We start from the raw sequence: 23,672 nt of genomic DNA on the forward strand, positions 1-23,672 counted from the left end.
TTGGGATAGCCTGATCTTTATGCTGCTCATTGTGATATTTTATTATCCACATAATAAGTTAGATGATGGTATACGAGGGAAGTCCGAAATGGATGAGGCTTCCATTCCTTGAGCCCTGCAGGGTAGCAAAGAGAGAATGGCCGCTGCTCGCATGAGTAGTTCATAATTAAAAGCGGCTCAATGTATTTGGGGGTCTTTTCTGTAGTGAGCCGGCCTAAGGTGAACCCACAAAGGAACCTTTTTTTTCTTTTTATTTTGTCTTTAAGGTCTTTTCTGTAGTGGGTCTTCTTTGGATCGGAGGCTTAGGTGACTGCTTTAGTTACCTAAGAGTTGGACCGACCCTGTTCATAATTTTTTTGGATATTTTAATAAATTCTGTCATGTGAGGGTTTTTTTTGTACGTTTGCTTGCCACAAGACTTGGTAATTAATAATTTGCTTGGGACAAGACTTGGTAATTAACAAATGAAAACTGCAAAGAAAGAAAGCTAAAATGTCCAAGCCAGTGACCAATCTCCTCTTTCCACAAGGCCAACCAGTTACACAGGAAACATTTCTGATGACAACCGTTTTATGATCATAATGTTTCTCGCCTTTGATGCCATACATAGGAGCGGTATCATCAAACCTAGAAGTATATCTGTTGATGTTTTAGGTCTAACTTTTGTTCCATACCTAACCTATTGAAGGTACCCCATCAGCTGGAGATCGAGTTTGAATCTAAGTACTTTACTAATGAAACATCCAATACATTTTACAAAAATGAAAATCATTGACAACAAGCACCCGATAGTTAGCCATGCGGCGATTATTGCTTAAAAATTGAAAAGATACACTTTACTAATAAAGACTCAAACATGTTCCAACATGACATTGTTTTTTATTCTTTATACCTCTCTAAGTTATATAATAAAGTTTCACGTACTAAGAGTTTAGAAGTTAAAGCATATATAAATAAAACCAATATCATACATGTATATATAAATAAAACCCATATTATATATGTATATATGTGCATGCATGTGTGTGCGATATAAATAAAACTAATATTATACATGTACATATGTGCATCGATATGTGTGTGTATAGATATATATGCAATAAATCTGGTAATTCATGCAAGTCTAGGTCTTCTTCAGATTTGGTTGGATAAAGAAGCCTCAAGTCAAAAAGTTTCAACTGGTTTGCCCTTCAACCCATACCCAAGCCATTCGCATGGCTCAGGTCGGCTTTGGGGACAGGATATCATCTTTGCAGGTTGGAATGACAGCCATAATCAAATATATATTTATATCTCAGAATTGAATTGACATTTTTTATGTATCCGAAAGTAATATTTTTCAGATAAAGCAATGAATTCCTGAGAAGTTTTCAAATTTATTCCGAAGCAGAAGCAGTGATTACATGGCGAAAATTCAAGGTAATCCCGTGCACAATCACCCATTGAGCTCATAATGGGAACCTCTCATCCGCTTTTGGTATAAAATCAAGTTTTTTCCGCTGCTATCCAGGCCAAATAATTGCACCTCCCAGAGATTCAAAACCAGTTAATTCCTTTAAGATATAACCACCATTCGATCCCCTTTTTTGTCTATGAACGCTCAATGCTAAACGTAGCCAATAGAAGTATCCTGCCCAGAAGAATCTTCACAGGTCCAAGGGCCAGACATACTTTCGCTCCAGCCCAGCGTACATGAAATATGCATCAAATTGCCTGCTTCTGCCATACAGGCATTTTGAACATCTTAGTCTTAATACCCAACAATAGCTCTCCTGCAAATCACTATACCGCCCCGTACGGAGCATATGATACCATATCAGAAGAAAACCAGTACGAAACTTAACTTTAAGTCAGTACAAGCCCCATACCGCCCCGTACTAAGGCATACGGCTTCGTACCAAAATGTATAAGAATTTAGAAGCCTATAAATTGATTATAAAAAATTAATGATACCCTAAATGAATAGCACAACCATTTCCACACGGCAACAAACTAGGTTTTTCCTCTTTCTTACAGCTAGCAGACAAAAATTGCAAGATTAATTCAGACAGAATCTTAAATGACTACGAAGACCTCAGGTATACAAGAACACACACTACATACCATGTATTTTGTACCAACTCACTGGCAACCTTTTGCTCTTTATCAGTCACTTGCTAAAACTAAGCCTGTTTCAACGTAAGTAACTCGCTATAGCTTTGCCGGATCCAATAAAACTCCATTTTAACTAACTTGCTGTTGATTACCGTACAATGGATAAGCCCCATATGCTGCAGCGTACATGCTTGGATCATGAGCTGGTAAGACGTAACCATATCCATTGTGAACCTGTCCTCCATGGTATACACCATTCCAATGACCGCCAGGACGAGCTCTTAACTGTCCAAAACACAGATATATTAAACAATATGGCCTGAAATTATGTTGCTCGTCATTTGTATGTAACATTCAGTTAATCAGGACTTTGATAGGTCAGAAATTTTATTAGTTGTGAATGTATAATTTTTTTCATTAGCTGATGCCATTTGTTTAGATTTCCGATGCGAACATATTCTTTTTAGTACAATTATCAAATGCACTAAACTGACAGGGGCATCTCTTAAAGTCAATTCATTTTCTGAGCACGTTTCAGCTTCTCAGAGCATGTCTTGGTCCATAACTTGGGCCAAAATATATAGGCTTGTTTTCTTTGTGGTCAGTTTCAGATGAAATCAGAGTCAAATTAAAACATTTTTGAACTTAGAAATAAGGAATATCAGCAGTTTACTTGATAATTTAGGAAACATTGGCTATAAAACATTGATTTTAGGAAAGTAGACTCTGCATACAACGACCACTTAGCAAAAAACATAGATATGTGATTATAATTATGATAGGAAGCACCTCTCAAATTGTAATTATTACCATTTATAGGTTGTCCACCCCAAAAGGTTGGTCCAAACTTGATCTTTAAGGTTGCCATTCATCTGGTATGGACTTGCTAATTTGATTTTGATAATTCCAAGTTGCTTTCATCTGACGCATATGTTTTACATGGTCAAACAATGGTCTTCTCCTAATCATTTTGATTGCAATAGGTATATACCATTGCAAAAGTTTTATTTCAGTCTGCAACTTTCTGAGCAAGTTCAGATAAATTTTAGGAAGCATGCCAACTGTAGTTGGGTCTTACTAGCCTGATCTTTTTATTGGTTAGGATTCAAACTGAAGATACAAACTCAGATTTCATCAGACTTATTTTCACCCAGGATGATTGCAAACTGGGAGTAAGCAATCTCAACTCTAAAAGACAATGAACAAACTAATCATTTATATACTACAAGGTTAATCTCATCCTTGGGAAACACTAATTCTTTCTGCAAATAAGAGCAGTGTGCATGTATGAATTTTCAAAACTGTAAAGAGCCCATACCTGTTTATTTGTAGGGTTGCGACCCCATGAAAGGCGAACCAACTGCTTCCCAATTACTGTTCCATTTAACTGTTGCAATGCTTCTTCAGCATTGTTTCTGTCAAAAGTAACCAAATTTATGAAGTGTACACTGTAGGGGCTCTAAAAAAGATGCACTATGATAAGCTAATTCCAACACAATATCCAGAAGCAAATATTAATTGGTTTACCTGTGGACAAATTGCACAAAACCACATTGCTTCCCAACTGGAATTTTGACAGAAGCAACCTCACCATATTGAGAAAAGGCTTGCTTCAAATCATCTTCGCTGACATTTGGGTCAAGCCCTCCAACAAAAACCTACAGCAGGAAAAAAACCTCTAAACAAAATGATACAATTATACACCACCCTGAAACCCATGTAGGTAAAAATCCTGCTCACTGTTGTGTTAGTCGGATCCCCATCTGACTGGAAGCTTTGTGCAGAAGCACCATTGGACCCAAAACCACCTTAAAAAAAACCCTGATAGTCAGCAAAAGTGAAAGGACATGCCAGTTCAGCATAACCACAGGCAAACACCAAAAGAAAAGTTCTGCCAGATGCTTGTAGGTCAAAGTGAAATGAATGAGAAGCCCAAGGAACATTCTTTTAGAAAAACATATCAGATATGAGACAGCCAAATCATCCAGTTAACAAATCAATACTGTTGGCCTACAATATCATTGCTAGTTCAAAGGTCAAGAGCTGATAACCAGCTAATGGCAGAAGACTGGGCAACAAGAATTGCTGAAAGATCAGCAAATGGACTTTTCTGCACCAGATGGTAGGCTTAATTTAGAGCTGATCTGAAAATGCTGACTGAGAACTGACCTATTTAATGAATAGATCAGGTTGAACCAAGCTAATATACTATCATCAGCAGTATATGGATGGTGTATTGCAGGTTTAATCCAAATGTTTAGCATCAGAGCAGCTTGAGACAACTTTGGGTGAATGTTGTCTAACACTTAATTCATTTGCAACCTACTTCTGAGTGAATGGCAAATGCCTATATTTTGTTAGTCAATAAAAATATATTAAGGCTTTCAGCCTTGTCAGCAACCTCTAATATCTTTCCCTAGGTTTTCTAAACCTGCCGTTTCAGTGTCAAATGTAAGAATTCACCTTGACATGCAGCAGTTTGTTTCCAGAAATACACAAATTGAAACATTCAGAGAAGCTTACCTGGTAATAGCATTTGTAATGAGTTTATGAAAAATCAATCTTCCCCACGAAACTCCATGTCTCATGAAGTTAAAAACATCTGAAACATGTAATGTACTATGACATCATAAGAGAAGACTTGAACAAGTCTTCTTCAGAAAACCACTAGTATCTCTTCAACTGTGAATTATGAAGACCTTCCACATTGATGTTGACTGATAACAAGGGTGCAAGCCAATCCATTCCAAAAACAAACATTACCTATATAGCTTGAACAAACATTACTTAGATCTGGAAATGTACTTCATTCCAGTTTGCAATAACCAATAGAAAACTTCCAAGGACTAAAAGACAATGAACAGAAACTCCAAATACACTGACAGTTTTTATCCTTTAATAGGATACTCGATAGGAGATACAATGTGTTTTCTTCTTCCATGATGCGAAGTGTTTGCTCTCAAACTATACCTCTTCATGGCAAAGTTCTCACCAATTACTGTCCTATTCAAAAAAATTTCCATAATTCATTAATCTAAAGTGGAAGTTGTTGGCTCCATGCCATGTTCCATTAGATGTGATGGACCACACCACCGGAGAGTAACATGTGCAGATTATCCAGAAAAGATATCACTGTCTTCCCCTATCCAAAATATGATATTCATAGAACTGTTTTCAGCTCAGCAATTGCATAGCAAAGTGACAATGCATGAACATTAAGTTTCCATACCACAAAATTTCTTTTTTAAGGAAAAATGCTATAAGGATTGTCTCGACCACCCTATGAGAGCCTTGTGTTGATGTGGTGCAAGCACACAGGCATGTAGCACATGATGAAAAAAAATAAAATATTGCACAAGTTGAAACAAAAGCCAAAGTCTATACCTTAGTTAACAATTTATCAAAATAGAACTAATGATTATAATTTGTTGGAACATTTGCACATAAATATATATTGATGGGTACCTGACAAAAGTGAAAGAGGACTTAAAGGTATTTCGAGATGAATGGTTGTTGTAGAATAAGAGGTGATATAATTAGTATGCATTCATGATTTTATCATATTGAATGGCATTAAATAAGGAAGAGCATAGCTTATTAAGCACAAATTCAGGATTGCAAACCAAATTTGGCAGAGAAAGGGCAAGACAAAGAGAAGTACCATTCACAAATAGAAACTAACTATGGTAGACGAAGTGAGATTTAATGAAGATACAGAAATCTCATGTTTGTAAGATTAAAAAGCGCCACGCAGAGAAAAAAGCCAGTGATCTTAATTATATTCATAATAATGTGATAGTATAATATGTACTCTTAGAAAGTTAGTTCTATAAATGCCGTTATGAAATATAAAGTTAGTCTCAACAAGCTTACACTAGGAGTCATCTATGAGCCCATAATTATCTACCTTGGTCATGGATGGACTCATAGCAAATATTGGAGAAGTATGATAATACTCATTTCACCCAAAATAAATAAATATTATGATAGGTCAGATGAGGGCAAGCTAATTGTCAAGTTGGAATCTTGGACAAACCCTTAGAGGATGAAAGCTTAAACCTTATTAGAATGAAAGTATACTGAATGCAATGTCAATGAAATTGAAATGAAAATAGACACTAACCAAGATCAATACTCCAGAGAAAATGGTGCTATTGGTTTTAATATGACACTAACCAAATTAATAGCCAACAGATACTGGAGATAGTGGTCTTAATATGACTAAAATCAGAACGAATAACCAAGAGATACTGTGTCATTGGTTTTAATATCTTGGATAGATCATATGAAAGAATGGAGAGAAAGATGAGGAGATATCTAACAGAATAAAATTTAGGTGGGTGAAATAGAATGGTCCTTGTGGGATCTTATGCAACCAATGCCCCAACCAAAGGCTAAGGGAAGGATTAAAGCTAACCTAAATGGAAGTTAGGAGTAAGGATCTAGCAAATATACTCATATACCCCTTTCCCCTCCACCCCACCACCCCCCCCCCCCCAAAAAAAAAAAAAAAGTTGCCATATTCTGAACAAAAGTTCACATAATATTCAACTTGGACAAATTAAAAAAATAAAAATCTTCAACTCAACCCCTTATACATTATATTATATAAATGGCCTTCATTTTCAACATCTAAGAACACAACCATTAAAATCATCCACATAAAATCTTCAGTAAATCTATATTATCCTATATCCATATATAGAATAATTAATTACGAACGTATAGAATGAATGCTTGGGTATCCATGGTCTCCAACTCCTAACAAGTGGCAGGATACCCTGACAAACATAACATTCTAGACGAGCCCCTGATCCTTACGTTTGACTTCGAATAACCATAAGCATAAGCATCTAGCCTTGTCCTGACTATCTGGGCTCAGCATAGTTAAGGAAAAAATTGCACACAATTCCATAAATATAGTTAACAAACAACTCATTCTTAATATTCAAATATATGTTAAGTAAAAAATGCACGTGTTAAGTTACTATAGTATATCGATCAAGCTCAGCTGTCCATGCACTTCATGTATTCAATGACTGCATGAAATAGACATGCTTAACATTAATTGCGTAATTACGACAAGCACTTCATGTATTCAATGACTGCATGAAATAGACATGCTTAACATTAATTGCGTAATTACTACAGGCAAGCAAGCTCTGACCTCCCAGGAAAAACCCAAGCCTTAATAAGGAAAGCAAAAGCGAAAAAAGCACGGAAAAGGAAAGAAACTAAGACATTTATGCTTATGATGATATTCTTGAGACATTAGCACAAGGTCGCACTAAAGCATAGAAAATAAACAAAGTCAGAAGATTTTCAAACGTCAACCGGCAGCAGAACTGATCAACAATAAAAGGCTAAAAAAGAAAGGGTTAAGTTAGATGCCATTGGACAACTTAAATTTTCAGAGCAGCTTGGCCCACACATAGTAAGCATTGTCAACACCAAAGCCATGAAGCACTGACATCATGTCCATGCATCCCATACAATGTGCAACCTATGCTTTGTTGGCCAATCAGATTGTCCACAGAGAAACAGACCAGACATGTTCCATAAGACAAAAACTAAATGCTGCAATCAGGACTAGATGAAGTCAAGCTAGTTAGAGATACTATCCAATCTTTCTTGATATGAAAATGAAAATATCATGCTTACTGTAATACCAACTAATGATGCCCAAGTTACAGAATGCAAAGCAAAACAAGAAAATTGACTAGAAATAACAATTTCTATTAAGCAAATAATATTTTTTTAGGAAAAACTGAGATCTCACATACAAGGATGGAAGTGCAAAAATAAGGTACCCATGACATACCAGAAGACTTTCTAGGAGTTGCAAGACCAAGGCGCATGGGCCTACTAGAGCAAAATACACCATTCATTTCAGTCATGGCACGGGTTTTCTCATTATCATCTCCAAACCTTACAAACCCATAACCTTTTGAACGGCCAGTATTGGCATCGATAACAACTTTTGCACCTTTTACTGATGAATATCTACTAGCAAAAGTTTCTTGCAACATGGCATCAGTCACATCAGAAGTTAAATCACCAACAAATATAGAATGATCAGAAGCAGCATCTGAACGTTTATCACCCATGCTAAATGATGCCCAGTTCAACCGAAAAGGCTGTTCTGTGTTAGGCATCGCATAACCACTGAAGTTCTGAAGAACTTTCTCAGCTGCTGCATGTGAGAAGAACTCCACAAATCCATATCCCTCTGATTGTCCAGTCTTCTTATTGCGAATAACTTTAATAGAGACAACCTGCATGAAATCACAGTGTAAAAATATTAATATACAATTGCAGTGCGGAATTTGGATGGCTTCAAATGGCTACGCATGGAGTGTTATAACTGAAGAGATAACTAGAATGTTGTAAAGTATCAAATCTAAATGAAAGGCAGTGGGCATACTCTCCTCCCACCCACCCTTTTTCCTTTTCTCTTTTTTTTTTTTTTTTTTTTTGTTTGGGGGGGGGGGGGGGGGGGGGGGGGCCTATATATAAATTGACATTAACTATATAGTTTGAACTGCCTTTTGAGTCTAACAATTGACTTCACCACTTTTCATCCGAGTCTTTGTCCAGCAACAAAGGTTTTAAGGAAGTACTGGTAAGAAGTATGCTCATGACTGTCAATTGCTCTAGAAATAAGGTAAGACCTAACTAACATGGATGGAGATTATAGAGACATAAGTACATTAAATGTTAACTTTAACAGAAACAGCTGGAGAATAAGTTAATAAATTTAGGGGTTCCTTCGCATGTATACCCTCCTATATGCAAAATTATATGAATACCCTCGCAAAATTGTTATTCGTATGTATAGCCTCATAAAACACTTACTTTGCATGTATACCCTTTTTTTCTTTGCATATATACCCATGCCATCTAACGCCGTTAAGAAATAAACGGTTCAAAATTAAAATGACTGAAACACCCTTAACAAGTAGACATGTAAAAAGAAAGGATATATGCGCAAATAGCAACTTTGCGAGGGTATTTATGCAATTTTGCATATTTAGAAGGGTATACACTCAAAAAACCCATAAATTAATATGAAGAAAATGAGACATGGCTTGATGGTTATGGCTCAACCTCACCTCAATAGAGTGCGCTAATTCTATTCCTTAGTCCTTACATGGTAAAAAATGATATAGGTGTTAGCATATCTGAAAATTACGCTGACAACTTAAGCAATTTAAAGCTTTTCCTTAATTGGAATTTTTTTTATTTTACCATCAAAAACAAAGAGGTGGCTTTAGATAATCAATTGTTCTGGATACCATTCATTTGATTCTAGTTTTTCTTAGTGATCATTGGAGAGATCACCAACTGCAATCACTTATTAATAATAGGTTGTAGTGTTTGACTTGTTCAAATGTGCACTTCTTCCCAAAATTTTCTGTATGTTCATGATGTTTGGTTTGACATGGCAGTTCATTGTGCACTGGTTCGACATCTTTCTTCATCATGCCCTATAATCCTGTACATAGGTGATTTAGGTGACATTTCATAATAAGACTTTTTTCCAAGTTTCTAAGCATGATGATTACTATTTTGCTTTCTTTCATAGCAAGAATGGCCACAAAAGTTTCATTAGTTACGAAAATTGCATTTATTCTCTCATATTTCAAAAACGTTTCAGGCGACTAGAGGCTACCCATCCACTATTTGCTTGTCATAGGGCTATCAATGGATTGGGTTGGCCCAAATGGCCCTAAGACCTGACCTGGTAAAAACCAGGCTCAATCTCAAGTTTTAAAGCATGGGCTGAGCTCATACCTGGAAACTGAGGCCCGGTCAATTTCGGGCCAATCCTAGCTAAAGAAATGGAAAAAATTTAATAGGGGCCAGTTTTGAGCCTAGCCCAACCTGAAAGCATATACTATGTTGCGTCGGGCTTGGGCCTGACACCTTTGAGCCAAATCTAGGTTGGACCAAGCTCAAGCCTGAGGTTCAAATTTCGAGCTTGCTTCAGGCCTAGGCCATACTAGGCCCATTGACACCCCTAGCTTGTGATACAAGATTGCATTCAAGAGGGGGGATTGTACTTCAAGAGTAAGCAAATGACACAACCATGTGCTAAAGGGGTTATTGATTAAGAAAGTCATAAGGAGTAATAATATTGCCTAAAACTTAATTTGCAAGCACAAAAATTCATTAAAATAATTTAGCCAACTTATTTCAATTATTTTTCCTTAAAATAGGGTCTGTATCACTAAAATTGCAGTTACATCTACTTTCTTGTGGAACTTTGAATATAACAGAATTTTTATCCAAAAAGGTTATAGTTTAAAATGGCCAGCCATCTGGTGTATTATAGTATTGAAACAATAAGCTACGAAAATTGTCTTTTTTTGTGTGAATGGTGGATTACAACTTTTGGCATGGATTTTATTAAACATTCTTGTTCTCTCTTTCATCTGAAGAAACTCTGTTGTACCTATGAATTTCATCTCATAGATCCAATTGTTAGATTATTTATAGATATCCATCTATAAATCGAAAGGAAGGTGATAGTATAACATCTGAGCATATAACACCATTCATTAATCATATAGCAGTAAACAGATTGCAGACAATTCAGACATTTCAAATCTCACATCATGATCTATGTTGCGCCGAAGGCAATTTTCAACAAACTATCACCATTTATATAATCTTTGAGTCACAACAAATAAAAAGTTTAGGATGATACAGGCAGGTGTAATAGAAAAAATGATTAAAAATTGAAAATTCAAGTTCCACTGCTATTGGTCGGTGAACAGATATGGGAAGACAGCTTATGAAGCCAGTAGCACAACCTTCATTATTCTATTACAATTAACAGTGACTTTCAGGAGAAAAGGCTGCTCTCATGTATCTAACCTGTCCTTCAATTAACAATTTCCTCACTTTAAGATCTTGAAAATAATTAAGTTAAGAGGTCCAAATATTGTTGAAGCTCTTATAATTGCATCTCTCTTTCTTTCAGCATATTCAATGCAGATGCAACTGAAAAAAAAACATTTTTTTCTTGAATTTGTTCATAAATATGACAGATTAATCAGATTGAAGACAGTTATTGAATAAATATATACGATCAAAAGACTTAACTTCTGCCACTAGTAAATAAAGAAAAGAAACTTCTCAACAAGAATCTCAATTTCATTGCGAAAACGAAGCGCAATAAAGGAGAACAACAAGAAGGCGTCAAGATTGGAGAAGGCGAAGCCCGAACCTCGCCGGTGTGGCCGAAACAGCTGTGGATATAGCTCTCGTCCATCCAGTAATGGAGATCCCCCACCCAAATCGTCTTGTTCTCATCCGACGCCAACGCCGCGGCCCAGCCCTGCTGGTGGTGCTGCTGGTTCGGCGGCGGCGGCGGCGGTAGACAGTGTTGGGGGTACGGCAGGAAGAGCTGCGCGTACTGCGGCGGCGGCACCGCCCCCATCATCTGGTGCTGCATCGCCATCGCCGCCGGGTACTGCACCGCCACCCACGGCCGCATCGGCGGCCGCAGCGGCTTCTGCTGGGTATCTCCGCCGGCCACTGGTTGCATCATCGCCGCCGGTTCGATGAGGTCCGAGAGAGAGAGAATTTGGGGTGATGGGGTGGGTTTTAATAGGAGGCGGCTTGGAGGCGAGGTTTGATATCAGCCGTCGGATCGAAGGGGTGGGGGGGATGGCTGCCGTTGATTGGAGAGCGTGGGAGGTCCTGCCGCTGTCTGCCGTATCCGCGTGGATGTCGGGTTTTTTCTGGGCTGCCCTGCTAAAAACTAAAAATGTTTGCAAAATAGAGATATGCGTATCAAGCGATAAAGGATGCCGGTTAACAGGCCGGGCTGGGCTTTCTGTTAGGCCTTTGGGGGAACCCAGACTAGGGTTTGCAATGCTCTACCAGTCTCTCCTTATCTGGATTGGAGTTTTTAAATTTGGATAGTTTTTCGAGCTTTATAATATAGTGTTACCTTGTGAGGGCTGAGCACACTAAGTGATTACATCAAATTTCATCATTTGGATTTCGAAACAGGTTTGTTAAAGCAAGTAATTTTTTTTCAAAAAAGATTTTGACTAGCATGCCTCTTAATTCGAGAAGAATTATGCAGAACAACTGAAGACAAAATTGATGTAAAAATCGAGATCCATTTTTTATAAAATTTTAATTTTTCATAATTATTTATATTAGTCATTTTTCTTTTAGAAACATTGCATTTCTTTTTAACTAGAAGAGCAATTCAACTTATACTATGTAAGATGGACTTTACTAGTATAAATATAACTTTTGTGGGCTAGGATTTGGTAATATAAAGTGACATAGCTGCTCACAAGCAAGGCATGTGTAGTGCACGTGAGGAAAGAAAAGAAGAAGGGCAGCTGAAAAGAAAATAAAGAAAAGATGAGTGAGAGGGAGATTTTGGAAGAAGAGAAGTAATTACCAAACCCATGTTTACTCTCCAACATCTGTTTGTGTTACCTAGCACTTGTAATTTATAAAGTTTTCTAATTGCCCCTACAAAGATCTGTTTTTGTTCATTGGATGTTTTTTAAGCAATGGTGGAAAAATTCATTTTGCATATAGTTTATGCTTTAGAATTTTGCCAGGTAAAGAAATTATTTTGCCTCTATAGTGAAAATCTAAACCTCTTTTTTTTGGTTTCCTGACATTTGTATACTTGGAATGGTTGCACAAGTGGTGAAAATGGAGCTTGCATTGGACTAGTTGGATCATCAAAATGGAGAATATGAATGAGAGGAAGAGTATGGTTCTGACTAATTTGACTTAACAAGCTTACTGTTGGCTCTCAAATTGGAATGATTTCTTCCATGTTTTAAAATAACAACTAGTTGTTTTAGTTGTTAGTCATGGAATAGAATTATAGCCCTCTAGCCTTTGGATCACATGTTTGAACAAGCCCATGAGCCATGATTGTTCTTGGATTGTGGTATTACGTAAATTATATTGTCCCTGATGTCAAGTCTCCACTTCACGAAGATAGTCAGTTTGTGTACTCAAACATTATTTTGACTTCAGGCCATTTGACTTTTTTTTTTTTTTAACTCATGCTTGTATGGTATAGGTACCTAGATACGTTGAATCCGCAATCAATGACTCTAAGGGCTCGTTTGGTTTGCGGGAAGTATTTTCCCTCCTAGGAATATGATTCCTGGGAATCAGATTCCTAGGAAGAGGATACCTAGGAAAGTACTTTTGGCATGTTTGGTTAACCATGGGAAAGTGACAAATTTCCAAAGTGCTTATGTTTGGTTGACCATCCACTTTCCTAGGAAAGTTATGTATAATTCCTATTATGCCCTTAATAAAAATTAGGTCTTTAATGCCTCTTTAATGCTTCTTTAATGCTGAAGGGTCTTTTTGGGAAAAAAATAAAAAAGGAGTGATTCCCACCTCATGGGAAAGTAACTTTCCCATGTTTCTCATGGGAAAGACTTTCCCATGAAATGTGGGAATCATATTCCCATGGGAATACAACTTTCCCATCTCTCTCCTTTGAAAACTCCAACCAAACAAGAGGCATTTCATTACTTTTCCGTTGACCACACTTTCCCCCCTCCTTTTCCTGCGAACCAAACGAGCCCTAAAGTAAAACCATCCTCTTCTTGCTATTGCATAAACAAAAGGACACCATTATGAGAGCCAACGATTTATGGAAAAGAGGTCTTTTATTCTGCAGGAACATGCATGATCTAACTTGGTATTACGTGATATCTTTGGTTTTTATTCGTGTGAATGTTTGAGAATATTCTTGAGTATCAATCCGTCCCTTATCGTATTTTACGTATGAAAGCAAATTAAGCCACAATTATCCTGAGATAAAAGAAAATTATGAAATGCATGATTTATTAATAGTTTATTTTCCCCTAATTGCTAGTGAACTGTTAAAATTTAAAACAAACACCCTCCTCATTTCAACAATCTTTGCATATAGCAATTGCATAATCGTTGGGGCAGTAAGTCCATGGAGGCACCCCTTCTCAAGCTACCTGCAAGGTAGCATTGTGACCAAATCCTATGAGGTTCTTCCAAGGCCCTGTTTAAATAAATAGTGATGGTTAGTGTGATCAAGATGCACTACAGCAAAAAAATAGTCTATAGTGACGAAATTTTAGTAGCATTCGGCAAAATGTGTTACTATAAATGCTCTCTAGTAATGATTTTAAGAAATATCATAAAAGATGCATAATATTGTAGCAATTAGTCCAGAGTGTTACTAAAAAATATTATATAACGATGATGCCTACAAGAAATTATATTCTTTAGTGGTAGTTTTAAAAATCATTGTAAATGTATAATATTTATAGATGCTGCTAATTACATTGCGGTGGTATCTTGTAAGGATAATATTTTCTGATTAAATAGAATTTAATTGGCAATAATTATGTATATAGTTTTATTTAGAATATCAACCATTTGTCGATCAAATAAACTTGTCCACCTATACGTCATTGTACGGCTAACACTTTCGTTGCTAATTATTTATAAATTATTTTTATGACAAATTAGTGTCATTTTAGACTGATTTGGATTTTTAACGATGATAATATTTCATCAATAAAAATGTATTAAAAGTATTCTATATTAAACACAATTACTTTTTAATTATAGCATGAATAAAAAGAATCATGAATTATCTACTTAATTTTAAAAGAATTTAAAAAACATATATGATCATAGAAATATATCATAATTATTGATGTCTCTAAATATTTTAAATAAATATACTTTCAAAATATTATAAAGAATAAAATGAAGCTATTCATTTATTATTCTTGCTTCAAAAGGAAGAGAATCAAATTTTTTGTGAAGCAATTATTTATTAAAATATAAAATACCATAATATATTTAAAATTAATATATTTTATAATATAAACAAGATTTGAATAAGTATAATAAAACATCGCCACAAAGTTGCTCATACCAACGGTCACCTAAACGGTTACTAAAGTTCTTTTCTACTGTATTGATGCAATGTGGCACAATTTGGACCAACCATGCACCTAGTAACGGTATATAAATTCCATAGTAAGCTCATCGCGACTAGTCTTTTACTAGATTGTAGGATGGTAAGAGATAGAGCGGGCGAAGACACGTGCATGAACGAGTTTGAGATGAAGCACCAACAATAGCTGTTAAACTGTAAACAACGTCAATGAGCAACTCCTATTTTATTTAGTTGCGTCTATTTTATTACGGTCTTCTGCATCTATTTCCTGTTTTAGCTACTAGGGTCTTTATAATCCCTTTGGGATGATAATTATAATGAACATAACCCTGATAAAGGAGTTCGACGCACTATTCCACTAGTATTATGGCCACCTTTTTTTTATTCCACCATCATTTTCAAAAGAATAACAGCTATTATACCAGCCCACTATCCCGTATGTAAATGGAGGAATTGGGCAAGCTAGCTGGGGCTCAAAGCCGGAAGAGGAATGATTCCAATTACCTCGGAACGTGGTTGCTCTGCCCAATGCGAGACCAAGGTTGTATTCAGCAAGCTCTGGTCCCTCGGAATCTTATGCTTCCGTACCGCAAATACTGTTAATTTTGATTAAATAGAAGTACTAAGTAGCTAAAAGAAAGGCATCATTAGGTGAGGCCGTGGGTGCAACAAAAGCCATGAGCTGCCTCTGCATTAGATTTTGTGTCCGATTCTGATGTCCAGAAGGAAGGATCTTGGCTCTTGGGCAACCCAACGGCACACTTTATATATTTACACACGTGGGACCTCAAACGGCTCTAAAAAAATCTTTGGTTGAGTATTCTTAATCTGAGCGCCACTTGCATCTTTTTTATTACGTCGAAGTACAGATTCCATCTTAGAGTTCCAACAAATGTATTTGTTAATTAGGGGCTTTGTGAATGGAGAAAGGCCATTTACTGTAGTTGTTAGGGACTATATAAATTGAGAAAGGCCGAGGTACATGGTTCACGTTGGAACGGAGCTTTGTTTCTAATGAAGTGACCTAAGTTTAAAATGCACGGGCGTTGATTAAATGCGGAAACCGAATGCCCTCTATTTGGTTTGCCCGTTGGAAGTGCTACTGAACCTCTGATACTGAAGCGGTACTGGGGTGACGTACTTACACGTGGGTTCGCCTGTACTGATGGAAAGAATATGAGAAATTTTCTATCTGCATCATCTAGTGAAAGGGGGCTCAGTGGGGGCTGCTATGCGGGTAAGGTTAATTTCTCTCCCCTTCCTCTTCTTTTGTTTTAGCAAAAAAAAAAAAAATGTCGTCCATGTAGAGTTCTTTTTTATTTATTTTAGTGGGCCGATGTATATGGAGTTACGCACTCAAGAGTATCGGTAATTTATTGACTCGAGATTCAGTTTATGATTCGCTATTTATGATCCGATCAGAGGAAGAAGGAAGCGAGCTTTACAATCCAGCTGAAACTTGTCAAAAAGCAATTACAGAATACGAGAGTTATGAAAGTATGATCCTTAATTCTCTTTTCTCTTATTAATTATAAAATAAATCAAAATCTCCCTGCCTATGTTATAATGTTTCTGAAGTAACCGTGAATGGTGAAATAATCGTGAACAGACTAAAATTCTTGCGGAACTAGATCTTGACTCCTATATTTCCACTTTATTTTTAGTCGTATTGCTTAATTCTTTCTGGATTGTGAGCTACATCCTGAGTCTTACTCCAAAAATAACATTTTAATTTGACTGGCTTATTTGAAGATCCAATCATTAATATTATATGTCCCTGAATGTTACGTGTGGCGAATCCTATAGTGATGATTATACCATCATATTACTCGTCAAGAGCTTGGATGCTAAAAACAGAAACTGGCTAAAAAAGTTATGAGCTTCAAAAGTTGTGCTTTTGATCGAATACCGGATATAGTGAATCTTGCTACAGAATCCTGTCTAAATCCGCTAGGCCAAATTCCAAAGTCTCTCTAGATCGGTTTGATACTTTTTTGAGTAGTTATATTTGAAACTTTGGATTGAGATCTACAATTTCTTTCATGTTGACAAAACTTTTGCAGCTGGTGTTGTTTCACCTTTACAATTTCATGAAGTTCGTGACACATACAGTAATCAGTGGAGAGTAGGAAGGTGAAAATGAGGATGCTAGACCCATTAAACAAAAAAACATTTGTTGCTAGACCCATTAAACCCTTGTGAATTTAAATATTATAATAAAATCCCTAATCGTATGAATGCATATGGTTTTAACAAGTTAAATTGCTCATAGAAAACATTTGCAATAAAATTTCCTAATCAAACTTTTAATCTTTTTATCTAACTTTTAGTAAGCTTGGATTTGTTCATCACATCACCATTAATCAAGCAGGTATTAGAAATCCATAATGTGCTCACTTAAAATAATCAACAATACTCATGAAGAAGGACGGGTGGTTAAATTCACCTAAGAAAAGCTCAAGTTAAAAAGTCGATCACTATTATAACTTTTTTGGCAAATTGTCCACTTAATTAGGGATATGCACATATTTATCAACGAGTGAGCAAGTAATTACTTGTAATATAATTTTTTTGTAATCTATTGTCTGAATGGTATTATCGATTTTATAATTTGAGGACTTTGAAAATACACTAAGGCACTATTTTGTGGCCTATAATAACATCCCTTTGCAAGATTTTAACTTGCAACTGATTCTTAGCACTGTTTTGGTTCATAGTAAGTTTCTTAACCTGCGGGATTTGGAGATATGACAAGTTATTTGTACGTATCAAGTCAACTTGCAACTAGACTAGCCACAAGCTGATTTGCAAACCATTATTTGTGAGTCAGAGTGCAGTTAACTTACACCATTATTTGTATAAATTTAGTATTCTTGTTCCTCGTAAGAAACTTTTAGCATGGTATTTTTTCCTACAACAAAGAAATGGCTCGAGACGTAGAACTAGGCCTCTTTAGTTCAACACGGATAGATATATATCTTAATCTCAAAAATAAAATAAATAAAATTATGTTATTTTACCAATACTAATGAAAAGATATACTTGAACAAATTTTCTGCACTAATTTTTTGTTTGAAAAGAGAAAAAGAGAAAGATCCATCGAAATTAAGAAGCGACCGTAGAACTTTTGATTGTTGAGCAAAGAGTTATGGCTACCGAGGCAATCTTGGTTTACTGATACAGGGCAAAAATTTAATTTATACAAAATTCATGAGATGCGAAAGCTAACAATTTTATAAATTCTTGTTCATGCATGTGGCATGCAGCATGCACGCACACGCATGTGAGTGTGCATGTAATGCGCAATGGAGAGAATAGTAAGGACCCGTTTGGCGGAGCTGTTGGTAGTAGAACTTTTATAAAAAGCTGTTTGTTGTTTGATAACTATATTTCTAAAGTGTTATGTCATTTTAATATATGTTTGGTAAATAAATTGAGAAAGTATTTTTGGTATGACAAAATGACCATAAAGAACATTATATAGTATTATGCAACATAGCATAATAAAATATAATATGTATTAATACATAAATATATGATATAGTATAATATTACTATAATATTATTATAATATAGCAATAAGTAATGTGGCACTTTAACATGTATTAGGTAAACAAACTGAGAAAGTACTTTTGGTATGACAAAATGACCATAAAGGACATTGCATAGTATTATACAACAGAGCATAATAAAATATAATATGTATTAATACATAAATATATAATATAGTATAATATTACTATAATATTATTATAATATAGCAATAAGTGATATGGCACTTTAACATGTATTTGGTAAACAAACCGAGAAAGTACTTTTGGTATGACAAAATGACCATAAAGGACATTGCATAGTATTATACAAAAATAATACAAAAAGTATTAGTCAAAAAATAATTTTCCAATCGGACCTAAAAGTGCATTTTCGAAAAGCTCGAAAATGGAGATTCTCCCAAAAAGCTGCTTTTAACTTTTTGAGAAAGCTAAAACAGTTTTTCAAAATTTTTATCAAATATTTCTATTTTATCTAAAAGTATTTTTGAAGGGGCAGAAAGTATTTTTGTGGCCCTTCAAAAATTTTTTCAAATGGGCTAAAACACAAAGTAGTTAAGCACTTTTTTTTTTGCTAGAGCAGTAGTTAAGCACTTTTCATGCTACGTGTGGCTTCCAAAGAAAAAGGACCCACTCCCACTCGTGTTTGTCTTACGAAAAGTCGGCTAGCTGCTGCTTTGCACAAGGCAAAGCGGAGGCAAATGGAATGTCAGCCACGAGGGGCCCGGAAGTGGCATGTGGGGCCTCCATCTGAAACCCGTGTGAGAAATGAAGTTTCAGAGGAGCAATCTACTGGGATCCCGTTTCTTGCACGCAAGTAAGGTTCTCCTGCCACGTTGGTCCTGGAACTCAAATAACAAGCAGGGATGGTCGAATAGGAAATTGCCAGGCAAGCATAAGTAGGTCTAAGAAGCCATTCGGGTGCACCATCGCGGTCGCCCCATAGTAACTTTGCTTTCAGAGATTCCCAGCACACTGGGTTGGCTCCTGGGGTCGAGGAACTGCCCTACTGTCTTTTAAAGAATTGAAAATTGGAATCATGAGCCGTTCTTTCCTTCTTTTAATCCTATTGCCAGACTGTGTTGAATCGTTAGAACAATATCATTTTTACCTACATAACAGTTAGTTTTGCGTTCTTGACACTGGGCTTCTCCCGTTGCCTGACGTATCTGGTTAGAGGAAGTAGGGCTCTGGAATGAGAATGAACTCAATCTTAACTCTCCCCTTGTTGGATTTACTTTTTAAAATTGATTTTCCAAAAATACCTTTCTTTTTAATTGATTTTTCAAAACTTTAAATTTTGGACTAGTGCCATTTTGATTCTAATTTCAATTCTAATTACAAACCAAATGCATCGAAAAAATATATAGTCGTTCCGATTTTCATTCCAATTGGTCGCAAATCTAAGACACCTTAAAGAATGTGTTTGATTGGATGGAGTTTGGGCTTTGAAATAGAAATAGAAATACTTCAATCCTCCAAAACCAAATTCTAACTCTTGATTCAATATTTAAATTTTATTCTGCCAATGTTGGTTGCAATTCTAATTTCAATTACGAATTAATGCGCTGGAGATCAATATGGCCATTTTAATTTTTATTTCAATCTATTTCAATTCCAACTTCGATTTTGATCCAGACGCATTCTAGGAGTATTTGCCACCTTATTATTAGACAAGAGTAACATGATCATCATGTGAAAAATAGAACTGTTGCTCGACGCTTAGGCGCCTAGAGCTTAACGGGAGGGTGTGCTTGCAATCATCACTAGGCTCCGACCATGATGCGACTTATTATGACGTCAAGCCGAAGATCCACTGGAGGATCTAAACGCCATGAGGACCCTTTCTACATAGCATGGACTAGCTTTTCCCCGTGTATTTGACATGAGCATGCAATTTTTCCATAATTTTCACAAAGTGATTAGCGGCGTTATGACCATTACTCTTACAGCAAAAAAAGAAAATACAAAATATTGTTTTATGTTTAGGATACATTTTACGTTAAAAAATGCAAAGAACATTGTTTGCTTTTAGGATTCCTTCTGTGTAGAAAATGAATATGGTGATGTTTGTTTTCTTACAGAGCTAGGAGGGAGGGAAGGAGGGAGGGAGGGAGAAAGCTTGAATTATCGTACATAAAATTTAAACATAGATTAATACACAAACACGGTACATACAAATGCTAAATAAGAAGCTGAAGGCCAACTTCTTTAGAAATATAGTAGAACAAGTCGTCACACACAGTACTTAGATACCAGGAGCATGATCCCTAGAGAAATATAACCTAAACGTCCTTGTTGATCACGTCCTTGCCGCTAAAAGAATGGCCAACACCGGGACTGTGCCCGGGAGTCGTGGGTCTAGCATCCTCGGTGTCCGCCATAAGTGCATTGTCTCCATCGACTGCGGGTGGGACAGTCGGGCCTTCCACCAAACCTTTGAAACTAGTGTTTTCCACCAAGCATCTCCTGCACACCCTAGCCTTGTCCTCCATTAAAGTCCTTCCCTCAGAAGTGAAAGTTTCAAAGGCAAGGACCATGATGATAAGAAGTGCACAAAGGTAGAAGGGCTTGTTGGCCGCCATTAAAGACAGAGATAGAGAGAGAGAGAGAGAGAGAGAGAGAGAGAGAGAGAGAGAGAGAGAGAGAGCTAAGGAAAATGAAAGAGAGCGAGGGACGATAGTTCCTCTCCTCTGATGGGTATTTGTAGTACTCACCAGTGGCTTGGGAGAGTTCCCACCACTATGGTAGTGCATGCAGTGAGAAAATAATAAACTATATCTCAATTATTAAATGCTCATTCTGTAATGTCCGAAAAAGAGTAAAAAAGAAAGGCTCGTTTCATAGAAAAAGGAGTGTGGCATAGTATTCCTTTGCATATCCCATGCAATAACCACGGGTTGTTTCTTTCACGCGAATGTATGTTCGTGAATGTGCTTCTTCGGACCCAAATGTAATACTAAACCGTTACCTGATTGTTGGGATACCCCTCTGGAATTAAAGAGAGAATTATATGACCAGTGGGTGCTTAATTTTATTTCTAAAGATTTGTACGTCAAGCACCATGTAATTAAGAATGCAGTTGGGGAACACTGTATATATACTTGAAAAATGCTTGTTGGGCTACAAAGTCACATCCACCACAGAATGGGAATCTTTTATATTAGCTAGATTCTTAGTCTTGTCGAGTACCAGCTTGCACATTGCTCGCCAGTAAAAATGCGCAAAGTGCCTGAAGTCTCATCTACTGTACGTTAGGGTTTCTTTTTAAGGTCGGCCTTGTGGGTCACTAACTAGTGAGCATGTCCACATCCTACGGTAGTTGTGATTCTGGAATCGCAATTAACATCACCCATGCTGCTCCCATTCATTTCCCTAAAAATGAGGCTTTCCGATTTGCAAGCCCCCCCCCCCCCCCCCCCCAAGGGTAACCTCATGGGGGATATTATGGGGGCATCGTAAATGGAAAGAGTTGTAAGTCAACGTCAAGCTTCTGGTCAAAAGACAGTCCTAGCGTTGTTCGGGTCGGGGGTTCATCTCGGCGCGAAAGAAGGGCGAATCCACCTTTGAGATCTCCGCTGGCAGACGAATGACAGAAGTTCGGAATGCTCTGAGAGCTGTTAGGTAAGTGCTGGATTCGCATCAACGAAGGCGGATATTCCTGTCGCGCGAAAGATACAAGCCCAGATCCGGGTTGTTTTTGCTTAATTCCCATATGCCCATAGGCAAGTCAAAGTGTCGCAACTTCTGAGCATGCAGTCCACACCTATCTAAGTTTAAGGTGTGTTAGGATTTTTCTTGTTGAAAAATGAACATATATAGTTGGGCTTATATGTGATTTTGTTTGTTATATTTGTAATTAACTACATTTCCTATATTTAGTTCCTTGAGTTTTCAGCTACAGTAAATTAAAGTAAAATTTTATATTTAATTGCATAAAATAAGCATCATAATTATATTTGGTCATACCATGTATTTATCATCCACGATCATTGTTGGGGCTTAAATCTATCGTAAAGGTGTCTCTAATGCTTTTTCCAATTGCAGTAGTTTATCTTATAATTAACTAACTGTAAAAGGACCTTCACATAGAGTTTGACTTAAAAGGATTTTGCTCAACTTACAACAATCTAAATAGCAGAAAATAGCGATCTCCTATTAATATGGGATCGACTTACACCTCGTTATCGGTATCCAAACACTATCTTAGAGAGTATTTGGCATGGGGCGTTAATCCCAAGATCAAAAATGATGTGGGTGGAGGTGATGAGATTACCGCATTTGGTTGCACCACGGAGATCCTATATAGCACGTGGCACTGATCCCAAATTACCCCTACCTCTTGAATCACCATCCAGCTCAGTGACGAAATGTCCATCTTTAAGGTGGAAATTCAAGATCATCCTAGGATAGTGATCATTGGCTGAAAATTGAGGATAAAAATATCCCTCAGTCCAACCAAAAAAATTGGTATATCAACAATATCATATATATGATATGATATTATATTAATCTTATATATTATATTTATAATAATTTATGTTATAATATATTATTAGTCATATTATTATTCAATGATAATTTTAAAATATAGCACAAATATATTATCGTACTTTATACTTATATAATGAAAGTATTTGATATATTACTTCTATTTACCTTATTTTTCAAATCAAAATAATTATTAGCATTAAACATAATATATTATAAGTATAAATAAAAATTTTAATACTATAATGACAATTAATATATCTTTATAGGATTAATAATTTATAGAACTAATAAATATATTTTTGACAAAATATATTAATAACTAACATAAATAAATATATTAATATTTTATTATAATATATTTTATATGATTAATAAATATATTTTTATGGAATATATCGGAGGTAATTTTGATATTAAATGATGAATGATCTTGGATTCCCAGAGAATACAAAATAGATTACTTATGGATAATTAAAAATCTTCGATCACTAAAATATAGCATACTAAATGTGAAGATCTTGAATCATCAAAGATGAGATTACCTCGAGATGAAGATTATCAGTGATCTAAGATTACCT

General features: G+C 36.1%; 1 protein-coding gene across 1 annotated transcript; it reads right to left on the bottom strand.

Moving 5' to 3' along the window:
• Nucleotides 1-1,929: 1,929 nt before the first annotated feature.
• On the bottom strand, nucleotides 1,930-11,872 carry LOC103701806 (polyadenylate-binding protein RBP47-like). The gene is made up of 6 exons (XM_008783982.5): nucleotides 11,327-11,872; nucleotides 7,916-8,369; nucleotides 3,835-3,902; nucleotides 3,622-3,752; nucleotides 3,413-3,509; nucleotides 1,930-2,379 (listed from the first exon to the last, which is right to left on the bottom strand). Exons 1-6 carry the CDS (start codon nucleotides 11,648-11,650, stop codon nucleotides 2,224-2,226), a joined length of 1,230 nt encoding a protein of 409 aa, XP_008782204.2. The 5' UTR covers nucleotides 11,651-11,872; the 3' UTR covers nucleotides 1,930-2,223.
• Between the last annotated feature and the right edge of the window lie 11,800 nt (nucleotides 11,873-23,672).

Source organism: Phoenix dactylifera, chromosome 12 (assembly GCF_051530095.1).
Source record: "Phoenix dactylifera cultivar Ajwa chromosome 12, Ajwa_hap1_PhDact_Kaust_v1.1, whole genome shotgun sequence".
Classification (NCBI taxonomy): domain Eukaryota; kingdom Viridiplantae; phylum Streptophyta; class Magnoliopsida; order Arecales; family Arecaceae; genus Phoenix; species Phoenix dactylifera.